Source organism: Callionymus lyra, chromosome 7 (assembly GCF_982586985.1).
Source record: "Callionymus lyra chromosome 7, fCalLyr1.hap1.1, whole genome shotgun sequence".
NCBI lineage: Eukaryota > Metazoa > Chordata > Actinopteri > Syngnathiformes > Callionymidae > Callionymus > Callionymus lyra.
In genome coordinates, this window is record NC_141824.1 from 18,525,058 (window position 1) to 18,540,330 (window position 15,273).

The following is a 15,273-nucleotide window of genomic DNA, read 5'->3' on the forward strand; positions in this document are numbered from 1 at the left end:
CATGTGTTCATTTTAGTCTGTCATGTGTTTATGTTAGTCTGTCATGTGTTCATGTTAGTCTGTCGTGTGTTCATGTTAGTCTGTGGTGTGTTCATGTTAGTCTGTCATGTATTCATGTTAGTCTGTCATATGTTCATGTTAGTCTGTCATGTGTGTTCATGTTAGTCTGTCATGTGTTCGTGTTAGTCTGTCATGTGTGTTCATGTTAGTCTGTGGTGTGTTTATGTTAGTCTGTCATGTGTTCATGTTAGTCTGTCATGTGTTCATGTTAGTCTGTCATGTGTTCATGTTAGTCTGTCATGTGTGTTCATGTTAGCCTGTCATGTGTTCATGTTAGTCTGTCATGTGTGTTCATGTTAGTCTGTCATGTGTTCATGTTAGTCTGTCATGCGTGTTCATGTTAGTCTGCCGTGTGTTCATGTTAGTCTGTCGTGTGTTCATGTTAGTCTGCCGTGTGTTCATGTTAGTCTGTCGTGTGTTCATGTTAGTCTGCCGTGTGTTCATGTTAGTCTGTCATGTGTTCATGTTAGTCTGTCATGTGTGTTCATGTTAGTCTGTCATGTGTGTTCATGTTAGTCTGTCATGTGTTCATGTTAGTCTGTCATGTGTTCATGTTAGTCTGTCATGTGTGTTCATGTTAGTCTGTCATGTGTTCATGTTAGTCTGTCATGTGTGTTCATGTTAGTCTGTGGTGTGTTTATGTTAGTCTGTCATGTGTTCATGTTAGTCTGTCATGTGTTCATGTTAGTCTGTCATGTGTTCATGTTAGTCTGTCATGTGTGTTCATGTTAGCCTGTCATGTGTTCATGTTAGTCTGTCATGTGTGTTCATGTTAGTCTGTCATGTGTTCATGTTAGTCTGTCATGCGTGTTCATGTTAGTCTGCCGTGTGTTCATGTTAGTCTGTCGTGTGTTCATGTTAGTCTGCCGTGTGTTCATGTTAGTCTGTCGTGTGTTCATGTTAGTCTGCCGTGTGTTCATGTTAGTCTGTCATGTGTTCATGTTAGTCTGTCATGTGTGTTCATGTTAGTCTGTCATGTGTGTTCATGTTAGTCTGTCATGTGTTCATGTTAGTCTGTCATGTGTTCATGTTAGTCCGTAGTGTTTACATACTGACATGAACACACACGACAGACTAACATGATCACATGACAGACGGTAATTGGTGGAATCAATGGAGACCAGAGACACATGAATGAATAATATTTTTATGTATAGATTGATGAATAAACTGTAAAAGCATGAGTGGAAGAAGATTTGCTAGATAATCAAAGGATCACTGGAAGATGAATGAAATGATGACTTGATGAATGGAATTAAGGACGGATGAATGGGTGAATAATACAAGGTTAAAGGAAGCATTACTAGAGAGATAAAGAAGGTTTGTGTGTGATGAACATATGGATTGAAGATGAAGGGATGAACTATCATTAGATGATAAACAAAAGCATGATGAACGGGTGATTTGTTGTTGATTGTTTCAGGACCAGAAGTTCAAGTCAATGATCAATAAAGTGAACTTTAATCACCACCAGGTGAACGTGAGTTTGTGGAAGAAGTTGTAGGTCTTGGAGCGGAAACTCTTCTCGGGCGTGTGCGGCTCCAGCTCGACCCGGTAGCCCTGGTTCCGGATGTCCATCCTCACGCAGTCCAGCAGGTCCCGGAGGTCGGGCGGCGCCTTCCAGGGTCCGAACGTCACCACCGACTGCTCGTCGGCGTCCAGACTGTGGATGGCGTTGTCATAGCAACGCAGGTCGTCCTCGGTCCTCAGGACGCAGATCATGATGGTGGAGCGGCGAGAGGCGACGGCCTCTGCCCGGGCTATCCGGATCAGAACCTGGACCAGGGGAAAGAGGTCAGAAATTAAGAAAGTAGATCAAAGTGTGACTATTTGACAGGATTTGATTGACAGGAGGCACCTCGATGTTCTCCCTGTAGTGAGGGACTCGGGTGAGAAACTGCTGTCGACCCACCAGCTCCCCGAACATCTGCGGCGTCTCCTCCAGCCGCTTGACCAGAGGCTGGACGTTGTAGTGGACGGCCTCTCGGTGGACCTTTGACACAGACACAGGTGTGGTTGTGGGCGGAGCCTAATCATAGCCTTCCGTTGGTCGGTGAAACCCTTTTGTCAAACCTCCGGTATGTGGTCGACGGGGAGTCGCTCCGAACGCAGGAAGTCCAGCACGGCGCCGAAGTGACTCCCGTCCCTGTCGATGAAGACCCGTCCCTCCGAGTCGGTCTCCCCGAAGACCAGCCCGGCCAGTCTGGACCCCGGGACTTTGTTGAGCGTGCTCAGTAAGGTGGTGAACATGTGACCTCCCACGTTCAGCTGCACGACAGAACCCTGCGGAACAGGAAGTGACATCGTCTTGGATTGAGTGAGTTGGTCCTTCACAGACATTTTGAGTTTGGACAAGATAGAAGGATGAATGAATGAGGGATGGAGTGATAAAAGGATAAATAGGCGAGGAATGGATGAGAAGAAATATGATGGAAGGATTACTAGTGATGGTCTGATGAAGCTTCATGAAACAGTGTCATGTTGTTTAGTGGTCAGTAGGTGGCGCCATCAGTTTAAAAATGATGTGATGTTTCATTAGAACAGTTGTTAAAAACAAATGAAAATAGTGCAGAGTCCGCCATCTAGTGGATCCCAAAGATAATGACACTGCTTCATGAAGCTTCATGAAACAGTTTCATGTTGTTTAGAGGTCAGTAGGTGGCGCCATCAGTTTAACAACGATGCGATGTTTCATTAGATCAGTTATTCAAAACAAAAGAAAATAGTGAAGAGACCGCCATCTAGTGGACTCTGACGATAATGACTGCTTCATGAAGCTTCATCAGACTATCAGTAAGGATTACTAGGAGAGTGATGGTGAGAATGTGATCGGAAGGTGGGGATGAAGAGATGGTAGATTGAAGAAAGAGTAGTTCATAAATGGATGAAGAAGTGAACTGTGGATGGACAGATGATGGATGGATGAAAAGACTGTCAGAGAATGAACACACAATGATCGATTTGAAAAGATAAATGGATGAAGAGAAAAAAGGTGGATGGATAAGCAGATTCTACAAGAATAATGGATGGACGACAAGATGATTGGATGATGAAAGGATGATTGATGGAAAGGTCAGTTCCCGGATGAACAAATAATAGATTATAATTATATCAAACTATTTTTTAAATTATAACTATTTTTGCGTTAAATTAAACGTATAAGTAAACACTTTCTAACCTACAACAATCTCATGTGTCGGACAGAAACAGCAGCTGCTGTTAAACGTCCACATCTGTCGACACAGGTGAGGCGGAGCTCGTCACAACTACAGCCGCCGAGGGAGATCCCGCGCCGGACTCTTACCGCGCTCACAGCCGGAGACTGCTTTCCTGGAGCCTTGAAGTCCGGGAGACTCATGTTGGTCGACAACTGTCCAGGTGAACCGAGGTGAGGTCTGGGGCTCGGCAGGTAGCAGGAGTGGGCGTGGTCTGAACAGGACGCCGTGAAAACCACAGACATGTTTACATAGACGTCGCGTCACTGTAGACGGATGTGTATAAAGCGCCGCCATCTTGGTACAGGGTCATCGGAGGCAGTGGCGCATTGACAACTACAGGAAAAGAGGTACTTTATCTTAAAATATAATTATTCGCTGATTCTGGACCGATTTTCAAACGGTTTGGTCCGTATTTGATATCTATAAATTCATATTCATTGTTTTTATAGATTGTATAGTAAAATATTTCTTCTGTCTTTGTACCTGGTCTGAAAAACAAACCCCGTGAAAAAAGCTTGACAAATGAGCGATTTATGATCACTTTTATAGTGTGAACACATCATTCCTCTAGACGTAATGCACTGTAGGAGCGAGAGCCACTGTACTAAGATGGCCGCCCTGTATATACAGCTCTAGTGGGAGGCATCAGTCTGTGAGGCGTCCTTGTATATAGATGTCTATGGTGAGAAACTGATGTCGAATTTTGCTCACTTTACTTTTAAGTCTATACAAACGAGTGTACGTCGTCAACCACCCAGAGGGAGCACTCACTCCACATCATCGCTACATCCTTGTTTAGCTCAAAACAATGTGTGTTTGCATCAAGGTAAATATTAAAATAGTATAATTTTCCGAGTTAAAATGTTTATCTTGATTTGTTAGTGGACGAGTCAGGATAACATTGATGCTGCATCATTATCGCCAATTCAGCATAAAGAAAATGCAAGTCTGTAACCAAAAGGGGAATTTCCAGTAAGTCAAATAAGCAGTCAAGAGTTTTTTTTTTCTCTTCAATATATTAAACAATTACAAGTATTTTGTGCAGCAATATAATAAGTCTTACAAAAGGGACGAATCACAGAAATAACCTAATCCAGCGCGGGATAAGAATGTGCATCAATAGAAAATAAATCATTTGAATAACATTAATTTTTATTCGAGTCCATCTTCAGGCATTCAAGAAAGAGTTGACGAGTTTTCCAGATTTTATTGTTTTTGTACACAAAACTCTGAGGGTGTCGAGTCCATCTGGGGAGATGAAGAGAACCTGAGGGAGAAAAAAATACATTGAAGAGGTTTGACGTCATTTTATTTTAAATGGCAAGTCATGAGAAACCAGACTGGAAAACAAAGTTCTTCATATGGTAATAAAAAAAAAACACTATTTTCACTTTATAAAATTAAATCTCTAGAACTTAAAGTAAATCCTTCTCAGACAAATGCCTCGAATGTCTTCAAACGAAAACTCGCAGTTCTGAGGCACCAGAACAGAACCACAGAACGTGGCCCTGAACTAGAATCCACAGAAACAGACTTGAGCTCTGTTCCGACTCGTCATCGTTTCTTCACCGAAGGTCCAGACCTCAAGATTATAAAGTACCCCATCCAGATCTTTCTAAATGTCACAATGACACATCATAGAGCTCTGGTTCTCTTACCCTCTTATGCAGTAGGCACCGGGGTCGGGGGCATGACTGGCGCCTCAGGCTTGGTCCCCCTCTGCTCGGACATGGGGGAGGATGGGAGCTTCTCATCTTTGGGGTCCACGATGCTAACGTGGTCGGGCAGGGGCTTCTTGGGTCCCATCTTGCCGCTGGAGTCCCAGGGCAGCATGATCTTCACCTTGATGCCGAGCACACCTGTGGACAGATGAAGTCAAGAACCTGCACCTGCTGGTTTAACGAGAGGGAGGCGAGCATTTCTGACTGACCCTGTCTCAGCAGGACGTGACGGACAGCCGTGTCCACGTAGTAGTTGACGGGGTCACCGCTGTGGATCATCAGGCCGTCCACAAACTTCATGGACTTTGCCCTCTGACCCCTCAGCTTGCCGGACACCACCACCTCACAACCACGGGCACCGCTCTCCATGATGAACCTCAGGACTCCGTAGCATGCTCTGGAACGTCGAGACGAAGGTTAGCTTTATGGGATTTAACGTCGTCGCAGCTTCAGAACCAGATAGTTTCAAATAAAAACATTTGATTGTAAAAGCTGTGAGGGAGAGAAGTAGAAGGTTGCCCTTCATTGTACACGTTTATTTTAACAAGGGTTATTTTTTTATTTTGAATCCTTACGATTTTCAAATCAGATATTTAAATAACCTGAACACAACAGTGCACATTTAAAAACCTACTTCTCAAGAGTAAGAGGGACGAGTGTAAACGCTATAATTCGGGTCAAAGTGACCCAAGTAGTGATGTTTTTGGTCTCCATAATTGTTGTACTATTGGAAACTGCACTTGGCTTGACTCACCAATAAACATCCAAATTGGTTAAAATCTGTAAGGACAATATTTTATACACAGCAAAATGCACATTTTAATAAAAGTAAACGATTCAAATATTGATTAAACTCCAGTTTTACAACAAATTACAAGACTACTTACTAGTATTTGCTAATAAACATTAACCTGGACCATAGAATACAAAATACTCCGATTAATAGATAAAAAGCTACTGCTTCTACAACCAAACATTTAGTTCATTAAAATAAGCTTTAATCAAAGTAAATATAACAGACCGAGAACGACGATAAATGGTTAAAACAGCCAGTTGTGATTTCAGACCCATGGTGTCGCCAAGTTTCACACAAGATGCAAAAATAGAATCTCGCCAATTGAAGTGCAAGTAAAGCGTTGGATGGTTCCGAGTCTTTTTCAAGTGCAAAACCTTGTGAATCATCATTTTGAATCAAAATAAAAGAGCAGCTTGAAAACATCAGCTGCTGACAATTTGGTCATTTAAACCTTCCACCCTTCTCAGACAAATGCCTCGATTGTCTTCAACCAAAAGAACTCGTCGATCTGAGGCACCGGAACAGAACCACAGAACGTGGGCCTGAACCAGCATCCAAAGATACGAACTTGAGCTCTGTTCCGACTCGTCATCGTTTCTTCATCGAAGGGACAAAATGTAACAAGTAATGAGCTTATTTGAAGAAAATAGTGTTTGCAGTTTATCATTAATATGGGCTTGTTAAAAGTTTGTGACAATATTGTGGTCACAAGAAGCAAGGTGTAATGACATCCATTACTGAGATTCAGTCACAGCAATGATTCAAGCCATGCAACAAAAAACAACCATGTGCATGAAGCGGACTCACCTTCTCACAGCGAGACCTCCCAGCAGCTTGTAACGCAGAGACTCAGCCTGAGCGATGGCACAGAGCCCACGGGTCGCCACCTTCTCTGCATACAACTGAAGAGAACAATCATTTCAGCATCAGAAAAAAAAAAGAAAAACAAGCGTACACGCATATTGCATCCCGGTACTCCTATCCTTCTCAGACAAATGCCTCGATTGTCTTCAACCAAAAGAACTCGTCGATCTGAGGCACCGGAACAGAACCACAGAACGTGGCCCTGAACCAGCATCCAAAGATACGAACTTGAGCTCTGTTCCGACTCGTCATCGTTTCTTCATCGAAGGGGAAAAAATAATATATACAGTATATTCTAAAGGTTTGCAGCATTAACAAAGAGATAAGCTATATTGGTTTGAACGAAAAGCCAAACTTGCCTTTTAAGTCATTTTGCTTTTAACCCCAGACCTAAGATATAATAATAAAAACATTCCTACCACAGTCTTCCCTTAAAAATGACTACAAAAATAATTAAAGATTAGAAAAACTGTTGTAATTAAAGAAAACTTACAAATATGCAATGTGCAATAAATGCATCCGATACAGACCAAATCTGTGTAAAGCAAGAACTAACTACATCTTGCCCGAGTCTTTATCTACTTATGATTGTAAGCTTAAAAGAAATAAAAGATCCAAGTGTTCATCTCACCTCCACACTGCCCTCGGGGAACCCAAACCTCTTCTGGACCACAGCTGTCAGCTCTCTGATGCGACGCCCCTTCTCTCCGAGAACATTCTGGGTCCTACAAAATGAAGAAAATTCAGGACAAAAATAAGCTCAGGAAAATAAATGTCAAGAAAATATACTTTATAACCCCATTATATTGGCAGAATCAACTTCTCATTGCCTAGTGACTTTCATCCATAAAGAATAATTGAACATTCAGTCATTTTCTCATTGAATATAAACTTTAGCATTTTGCAAACATTACACTTCATGAACTGCAAGGTGCCTCTACTATTTTAGTTCTGCCAATATGACTGCATGCAATAATTTAATCGCCATGGGGGCAGCAGGGAGGCCCAGACTTTTTAAAAGGAAATGTGATTAAACAAATGTTCATGCCAAATAAGGCCTTATTTTTTAGATTACAGTTTTAAGAGCGACTTAAGTGCTTAGATGGTCCAGGTAAGAGTTTCTGGCCTTCGTGATTCAAATCCTTCCACCCTTCTCAGACAAATGCCTCGATTGTCTTCAACCAAAAGAACTCGTCGATCTGAGGCACCGGAACAGAACCACAGAACGTGGGCCTGAACCAGCATCCAAAGATACGAACTTGAGCTCTGTTCCGACTCGTCATCGTTTCTTCATCGAAGGGACAAAATGCATCTACTAATGAGCTTATTAAAAGGTGATTCTGTTTGCAGCATGTTATTTATATGGGCAACTTAAAGTAAGTATTTCGAAACATTTTTTAGACAATATTTTCATTAAAAAAAAAAAAGGGGGTGTAATGACCTCCACTACTGAGATTTTGTTTCATATAAGCAAAGCACATTTTCCAGTTTACTAAAGGATCCACAAGGTTTCATTTATGCCTGAACGGCTCAAATTTGTGCCTAAATACTGGCGACAAAACCACGTCTCTACATCACTCCAACTACTAGACCGGACAGAAGTTTTGACCCACCTTGTGGCCAGGATGATAATCTCTGTCCTGGTTGGAGTCACACGCACCTCCACACCAGAGTATCCATCCTCAGCCAACTCACGAGTGAGGAACTCGTTCAGCTCAGCCTTGAAGATACCGTCCGAAACGAACTGTGGGGAACAGAACAGTTATTATGAGGGGGGTAAAAAAAACATTTTAAATTAACAAACATTTTACAGTAAATACATCACCACCTTCCAGTTCAAGCCATGTGTAGCAACCAACACTACTAGTGCAAGACTTCTCTAAATATAATGTGTACTTTAAATCATCAGTATACGGTACCCATAAAGAGGAGAGTGTCAAAATGCTTAAATGTGGACGAAATTAACGTCATAAAAGTGTTACAGAATGTTCAACGTCAGTAAATAAATGTGAGAAGTCTGAGAAGCTAACATAGCTACTAGCTAACCTCCTGTCCCATTTACAGGGCCACATATTATACGACATACTACTCAATTCTGAGTCGATTTTATATTAAGACACATTAGCAGACGAATGTGAGAATACCAAGTTCGTACCTCCAGTCCCCCTAAAATACCGCTTTACTACATGTGGTCATTCTACGCTGCTTAACCGCGGGGCAGCCATGTTCACTAGCCGGGTGAGGGCGACACTTCATGGGGGAGAATCTGTAACAATCCGCGAAGGAACCGCGTGGAATCAACACCTCTAACCCATTAACGAGTGTACATGGGTACCATCTGACTGGATATAATGGCATTTTAACGGAAACCATCGCATAGAGGAGATAAAATGCCGCTAACCTTCCTCTTCTTGGAGATTTGCACCGCCATCTTCAACTAGGCCGTTGACAGGAAAGGACCCTGCGTCGACACGGAAGTGAATTTATAGTAAACTATAAACATCCGGCGACGTTTTAAAAGGTCTCTGGGACTTGTAGTTTTACAGCGCAAGAGCGTTTACGCGCCTCAGGTTCGTCTTTCTTAACAATTAAGTACTTTTTAGATATTAAAAATGTAACTCACAATACATGTATAATTTAACATTAAATGTATAATAATAGATGTTTTTCATCTGACACCCGATACAACAGCCAGCAAAACTATTGCAAACACTTAATATTATTAAATTAATAATTAATTTTTGCAAATCTACTTTTACAATATTTCGCAAGGCAAGGACTTATAGTTATACCAATGAACAAAAATTATACTGTTTTAGCTTCACAGCTCAGCTGATCGATAAAGTAATGCAAAGCCGTACATCATTTAGGAGAGAGCGCCCTCTATGTGTTTTATGTCCATAATTTAACGCCATCGTTAAAAATAAATAAATAGTGGCACACTGTAGTCTTTGAGTGGCCCTAATACTCCGTCGTACACTGTAAACCTTCATTTTTAAAAAGAGTTCATGTCCAATAAAAATTCCATTTATTTTAGTCGTTGTAAACAAGAACATGGATCACTTCTCCTACATATATAATTAGCACCCAAAAATAGTGCTCAAAATGTTGAATTTGAACCAATTAAGTTATATATATATACTGTATATATAGTCAGAGAGACCTCCCATAGATCCGCAAGATAGATTAGGAGGGATTGAAACCAGGTTTTTGTTCCAACTAATCAAGAGGACACCTTTTGACCAATCAGGAGTCTTCAGAGTGTATTCAGTTGATTGTCAGTCTGGTGTTGCTTGTTTAAGCTGAAACCACATTGGTTAAACTGTGCATGCTCGATCGGTTGGAATCGATCTCAATGTAAAACTTTACCGAGGGATCAATAAAGTTTTACCTTTACCTTTAAACTCTCAACGTGACATAGCTGCTGATTAAATTCTAGCTGTTGTTGTTCCTCCGTGTGTTGTTGTGTTACTAAGTTTCGATGCAGATCCCTGTGGTGTATAAAGAACCTTAAAGTAGTTATTAAGAGGTGGATTCATTCCAACGTGCGCCACTGAAGGCCTATTCGTGAAATGCACGGCCCACCACTGACATATGAACCTGCCCATATTAACCTTTAGAAAACACAAAACAATATATTATATTATAATATATTTATTTATATTCACAGTTTAAATATTGAAAGGGGAAATTGTATTGGAAAACTGTAAAAAACAACAACAACAATGTTGAGGTAAATAGTTTCATTGAAAAGTAATCTGGGTTTTGTAAAAGTGATTTGGATCCGGCTCTTTAGCAGGAGCCAACATTCTTGGACAGCAAACGATTCTCTCTGAGCACAGCGGTGACGGCAACTTTCATTCTCTCGCTGTAGCTCAGCAGCCTTCCATCGTAGATCAGTTCGTCACGAGTCAGCTTGGGCTGCTTTGGCTCCCTGTGGACAGGAAAGTTTCACAAGCAAGAAAATATTGAGGGGAAGGAAGACAATAGTAGACTCTTTGATATTGAACCTGCAAACATCCAAGAAACTGAAGACACAATTCCAGCTAGACGAGGAAGGATCAAAGTAAAACATGTTTTTAAGTTTTCTCTACCTGGTGTGGTACATGCGGGCCTCGCTCAAGTCCACCTTGGAGCAGGTGTCCCAGGGTTCCAGCAGTCCATGAACTGTAGCAATCTTAACATGACGTGGGTTTACAATGATCTTGAAGTCCGGGTTGTCTGGTACGAACGGTTCTTGGTGGAGATGAGCCAGAATGTTCACCCCAGACACGTTCTGCCAGCAGGTTGCTTCTGTTGAGTTGGCCGCGGTCCATGTTACCGTAATTGGAAAAACGTTGGCTAAAAATGCAAAGCACTCTTTGTATCTGTATTTGGAGATCAGATGTGGCAGCATCTCCGGCCAGCTGGAGGAGGAAACAAGACAAGGTCAACGGAGTCCCCGGACCATAATGACAAGTGACAGTTTCAAGGCTACCTGCTGACTTTCTGAGGCAGAATGAGCTCATCGACATCATGCATAGCCATGTATTTGGACTGGTACATGTATCTGTAGATGCAGTCGTTGAGGGCGGCGAGCTGGCCGTAGTAGTGCAGGTCACCTGGGTCCTTATTAATTTGCCAACCCCGAGAGACATTTAAAAACTGAGACATGGTCCAAGGAATCAACTCCACCAGACCTAGGAAGGGTTCTCTTATTAGCTTCATCAAATGTTGGAATTTTACTGGTTAATTTTAAAAGCGGCTTGAATCAAACAACATGCAACAAACCATATCATCCATCCATCCATCCATCCATCCATCCATCCATCCATCCATCCATCCATCCATCCATCCATCCATCCATCCATCCATCCATCCATCCATCCATCCATCCATCCATCCATCCATCCATCCATCCATCCATCCATCCATCCATCCATCCATCCATCCATCCATCCATCCATCCATCCATCCAACCAAGCCTGCACAAATAAATGACTCTTAAGTTGTTTCTTGAAGGAAGCAGTAGATCATCAAACACAGGGAGAGGAAGATCGTTCTAAAGCTTTACAGCCTGGAAGAATTTCTCTCCTCTGGTCCAGCAGATTCTGATCCACAGACCTCAGAGCCCGAGCTGGGGTGTAAGGCTGGATCAGATGATGTAAGGAGGAGCATGACCATGAATAGCTCTGAAAGTAAGAACCAGAATTTAAAAATTGATCCTGAAAGAACTGGTAGCCAATGCAGAGTTTTAAGGATCGGAGAAATGTGAGTTCTTCTACCAGAGCGGGTCAGAATTATCGCTGCAGAGTTTTCTATTAACAGCAGGCGAGACAGCTCCTGCTTGGTTAGACACGAAAATATTTTTTTTACAATAGTGCAAACGAGAAGACACAAACGTATGGATTATAAACTCCAGATTGTGTTGTAACACCTTTGAAAACTTTCCAGATTTTTTAGGACAATACTGAGGTAAACCCAGATCAAGCTTTTTGCATATTTCCTGTAACATGTCCCGGAACTCATCCCTTGAAGGTTTCTATTGAATTTGAATAACATTTTAATTAGATTCTCAAATGGTCTTGGGAACTAAAAGGCTAACAAGGTTAAAATCAAACCAGCCACATTCACACCTTCAGTCATAAGTTATATAAAATAGTAAAAAAACATAAAAAACCCCAACAATATCAAACAAATACCTTTCTGTGAGTAGTAGTCCAATACACGCTGTACATCTGCAGTGCAGCTACTCTTGTAGATGATGACTTTGTTCACCCCGAGAATCTGCAGCATCTCCAGACTCTGGACCACCTGGTTAATAATGAAGATCCAGTTATTTTCTGGTAAAGTGTAAATAATAAGGAGTGACGTGACAGTGAATGCTGCTCAAATAACATAATAAATAATTACCTCTGCCAAAAGATTTTTTTTTTACTACCAGATGGTCCTGAGAATATATTATAGCCACCAGTTATGAATATCTTTTTATAGTATCTTCATGAAGACCTAACACTTGTGTGTGTTTTGTTTCGTGACTTCTTAGAAGGTAACACAAGTGCAGATCCTTCTGTATACAGGCATAGTTGTGCCTTTAACTGGATTAACCAGGTAAATTTCTGCCAGTAAAACCTATTTTAGCCTGACTATTGTACGGTAATCGACTCAAACTGGGTACTTCCATGTTTAAGAAATTCACATTTGCTGTAAACAAATTAAAGTATAGATATGTGTGCAGCATACATTTGATTCTGACGCTATTATACAAACTTTAAATTATGGCGCTTGAATGAATTTGAATCAACGTTATCTTTCAAAATAATAAGAAAGAAAATGTAATTATTTTGCACCACCTTTTCACCTAAAGGCACACTACCCCCACCCCACCTGAACCACCCAGCATTCGCTTGGTTTTATATAATTATATGTATACTTTTTGTCTAATATTTTGTTTGTCTTTTCTATGTTTCATATATTGTCCCTCATTTTGTATAACATGGTTTTACCTTCATAATGAGGTTTGTTTGCTTTAATCCTGCTGTGCAAACCTTTAACAATAAAGTATATATCTTTTTAAACATATGAAGCACAGCTCTCAAATGCTCCCCTCGCTGTTGTGTTTTACCAAAACTCACACCTTTCCTGTCCGCGGGGGAATTTGCTGATAGAACAATGATTAGTGTTTCTTCTTAGCTTGTTTCTCTACATTTCTTGCATCTCCTGACTAAATCTGGAGCTCCAGGGCCATGTCATGATGCATTCACTGCACTTGGCATTTGAGTTTCATCGCTGCATATTGGGGTGGAGGCAGGGGTGGCAAGACTTTCCTTTAAGGTAGCATACCCCCAAACTATACCAGACCGGTAGATCCGCCCCTGATTTCCATGAACCCCTGCAAGTGTCTACAAGTGAAAGTCGTTGACCTGCAGGACGTTTTTGAAGTCGAACATCGTGGACCAGCAGACGGTGAAGTTGTACTTGAAGGAGTCGAGCTTCTGTTCCTGGTTCTTCACCTCCAGTATTGTTTGGTCACACAACTCTGTGGAGGTGAAGTGACTCGGGTTGAAGCAGTAGACAACATGCTAACCAAAACTCCACACCATACCTTTGTGTGTGGTCGACGTGAGCGAGACGTGAGAGGGGGACTGACAGTTTGAGGGCAGTGAACACATGATGTCTGAGGTCCCGTATGGGAAGGCAAAGTGATCCCAGTGGATGGAGAGTTTGCCCGTGGTTATAGCGTCTGGTGCTCCAGGGCAGCGGAGGTGGCATTGGTAAGGTGCAGGCTCGTTTCTTAGGACCACCGCGATCACCCGCACCTGAAAACCACAAAGGGTTCTGTCCTCAGAATCCCAGCAACACGTGTGACAACAGCAGATACTGAATGTCCTTCTGTCTGGACTGACACTGATGTATTGTTTTAGAATGTTTTAGAATAATTTAGGTTCATTGACCTGCAAGACGAGAGTCTGAAGTTGCCAAAAAGGAGTTTCAGGAACTGATCTGGTTTAATTGGTAGTTAAAAATAACCATACGTGGTGTTGAGATTGAAATCTCAGGACTTTCTTTTTTAGTTTGCGTCTGACTGACCTGCCTTGTCGAGAGTCGGTGTTCCAGATATGCCGAAACCACCAGCGTCTTCAGTTTAACCGGCGGCACCTTTTTGCTCAAGGAAGTTTCTGGTCCTAAAAAGAAAAAAAAGTCCAAATGATTAAGATCAACATGTCACAGGAGTTGAAGGAACATCAGTAAAAACATGTCATGTTATCATACCAATGGTTTCAGTCATAATCCTTTTTTGGAGCGCATTTATCGGAGTTAAAAGGTCTGACGATCGTGCCATCACAACTTGAGTCTGTCTCTTCTCAGAACTCACGTTGCTAATAAGACACAAATACACACAAATTATGCTGGAATCTCAACATTTTTTAATCAGTTTGAAAAAGATGAATCGCTACAAAATCTTTATAAATGAAGCCTCACAAAATGTTTTTCTAACATTTTTCAAACATGTAGAATGCAAATGAAAAAACAACTAAAATGTAAGGTCATTATTTTTGTTTTTGTAATATTTGCAGTCAAAATCGTCATAATGTCAAAAATGGAGTATTTTATTCCCACACCTGTAAGTCCAGACCAGCAGAGACAGGCTCAGTATGGAGAGGACCGGCCCCACCAGAATCCACCTTCTAAAGAATCTCATTCTTGTCTCGAATCGTATCTACAGGAATGCAGTTGTACCTGGACCAGCGAAAAAAATAAGTTTGAGCAAATGGATATCATACTTTGAAGAATGTGGACATGATCTGGGAAATTACTGAGAGATTTGACTCATATTTTCTAAACCAAACTTTGCTAAAAGTATGTATCAGAAACACAAATTAGGGTGATAACACAACACACTCACAGACCAAGTTACAACACAACATCTAGCTGCACACAAAAGATTGACAATACAATGGATTTTCTGCGACTCCTCTGTTTGTCTTTGTCTTTGATTGTGGAAATAAAAAAGTGACGACAAAGTATGACTGATGAGTAACAGTCAACCACGAAGACACATCTACACAAACACATACTACATGGAAACACATAGAGAGTGAAATAATATTTAAGCATCACTGGATTAAGATGA

General features: G+C 41.4%; 3 protein-coding genes and 4 non-coding genes across 11 annotated transcripts in view; all 7 read right to left on the reverse strand.

Annotated features, from left to right (window-relative positions):
- Window positions 1–1,209: 1,209 nt before the first annotated feature.
- Window positions 1,210–4,361, reverse strand: kctd14 (potassium channel tetramerization domain containing 14). The gene is made up of 4 exons (XM_087796272.1): window positions 3,365–4,361; window positions 2,134–2,343; window positions 1,919–2,053; window positions 1,210–1,836 (listed from the first exon to the last, which is right to left on the reverse strand). Exons 1-4 carry the CDS (start codon window positions 3,518–3,520, stop codon window positions 1,525–1,527), a joined length of 813 nt encoding a protein of 270 aa, XP_087652398.1. The 5' UTR covers window positions 3,521–4,361; the 3' UTR covers window positions 1,210–1,524.
- A 109-nt stretch (window positions 4,362–4,470) lies between these two features.
- Window positions 4,471–9,155, reverse strand: rps3 (ribosomal protein S3). The gene is made up of 7 exons (XM_087796273.1): window positions 9,061–9,155; window positions 8,273–8,403; window positions 7,291–7,384; window positions 6,603–6,697; window positions 5,209–5,396; window positions 4,937–5,137; window positions 4,471–4,545 (listed from the first exon to the last, which is right to left on the reverse strand). Exons 1-6 carry the CDS (start codon window positions 9,088–9,090, stop codon window positions 4,941–4,943), a joined length of 735 nt encoding a protein of 244 aa, XP_087652399.1. The 5' UTR covers window positions 9,091–9,155; the 3' UTR covers window positions 4,471–4,545; window positions 4,937–4,940.
- LOC148075284 (small nucleolar RNA SNORD15) lies at window positions 4,705–4,852 on the reverse strand. Its single transcript, XR_015712047.1, has one exon. It is a non-coding gene; the product is annotated as a small nucleolar RNA SNORD15 (small nucleolar RNA).
- On the reverse strand, window positions 6,254–6,403 carry LOC148075285 (small nucleolar RNA SNORD15). The gene has a single exon (XR_015712048.1). It is a non-coding gene; the product is annotated as a small nucleolar RNA SNORD15 (small nucleolar RNA).
- On the reverse strand, window positions 6,778–6,927 carry LOC148075286 (small nucleolar RNA SNORD15). Its single transcript, XR_015712046.1, has one exon. It is a non-coding gene; the product is annotated as a small nucleolar RNA SNORD15 (small nucleolar RNA).
- On the reverse strand, window positions 7,809–7,958 carry LOC148075287 (small nucleolar RNA SNORD15). The gene has a single exon (XR_015712049.1). It is a non-coding gene; the product is annotated as a small nucleolar RNA SNORD15 (small nucleolar RNA).
- Window positions 9,156–10,295: 1,140 nt separating the features above from the next.
- The window catches only part of LOC148075288 (uncharacterized), a 7,543-nt gene continuing 2,565 nt past the window's right edge, over window positions 10,296–15,273 (reverse strand). For 3 of the 5 annotated variants that reach the window (XM_087796274.1, XM_087796275.1, XM_087796278.1), the window contains 9 exons: window positions 14,762–14,879; window positions 14,412–14,518; window positions 14,229–14,323; window positions 13,744–13,957; window positions 13,562–13,677; window positions 12,341–12,452; window positions 11,137–11,338; window positions 10,754–11,065; window positions 10,296–10,593 (listed from right to left, as the gene is read on the reverse strand). In XM_087796274.1, coding sequence (XP_087652400.1) covers window positions 10,452–10,593; window positions 10,754–11,065; window positions 11,137–11,338; window positions 12,341–12,452; window positions 13,562–13,677; window positions 13,744–13,957; window positions 14,229–14,323; window positions 14,412–14,518; window positions 14,762–14,841 — 1,380 coding nt within the window. In that variant the 5' untranslated portion in view covers window positions 14,842–14,879 and the 3' untranslated portion in view covers window positions 10,296–10,451. Of the gene's footprint in view, window positions 10,594–10,753; window positions 11,066–11,136; window positions 11,339–12,340; window positions 12,453–13,561; window positions 13,678–13,743; window positions 13,958–14,228; window positions 14,324–14,411; window positions 14,519–14,761 lie in introns of all 5 variants that reach the window. The other 2 variants (XM_087796279.1, XM_087796276.1) reach the window with 2 other exon arrangements.

What these genes read in the sequence shown, in the direction of transcription:
- rps3 (XM_087796273.1), bottom strand. Translation starts at nt 9,090, where the DNA reads ATGGCGGTGCAAATCTCCAAGAAGAGGAAG. An exon ending in AAATCTCCAAGAAGAGGAAG is followed by an intron (nt 8,404 to 9,060) that starts GTTAGCGGCATT and finishes TGTTCCCCACAG; the next exon opens with TTCGTTTCGGACGGTATCTT. An exon ending in TCCCCGAGGGCAGTGTGGAG is followed by an intron (nt 6,698 to 7,290) that starts GTGAGATGAACA and finishes TGTTCTCTTCAG; the next exon opens with TTGTATGCAGAGAAGGTGGC.
- kctd14 (XM_087796272.1), bottom strand. Translation starts at nt 3,520, where the DNA reads ATGTCTGTGGTTTTCACGGCGTCCTGTTCAGACCACGCCCACTCCTGC. An exon ending in AGTCTCCGGCTGTGAGCGCG is followed by an intron (nt 2,344 to 3,364) that starts GTAAGAGTCCGG and finishes CCTGTTCCGCAG; the next exon opens with GGTTCTGTCGTGCAGCTGAA. An exon ending in CCGTCGACCACATACCGGAG is followed by an intron (nt 2,054 to 2,133) that starts GTTTGACAAAAG and finishes TCTGTGTCAAAG; the next exon opens with GTCCACCGAGAGGCCGTCCA.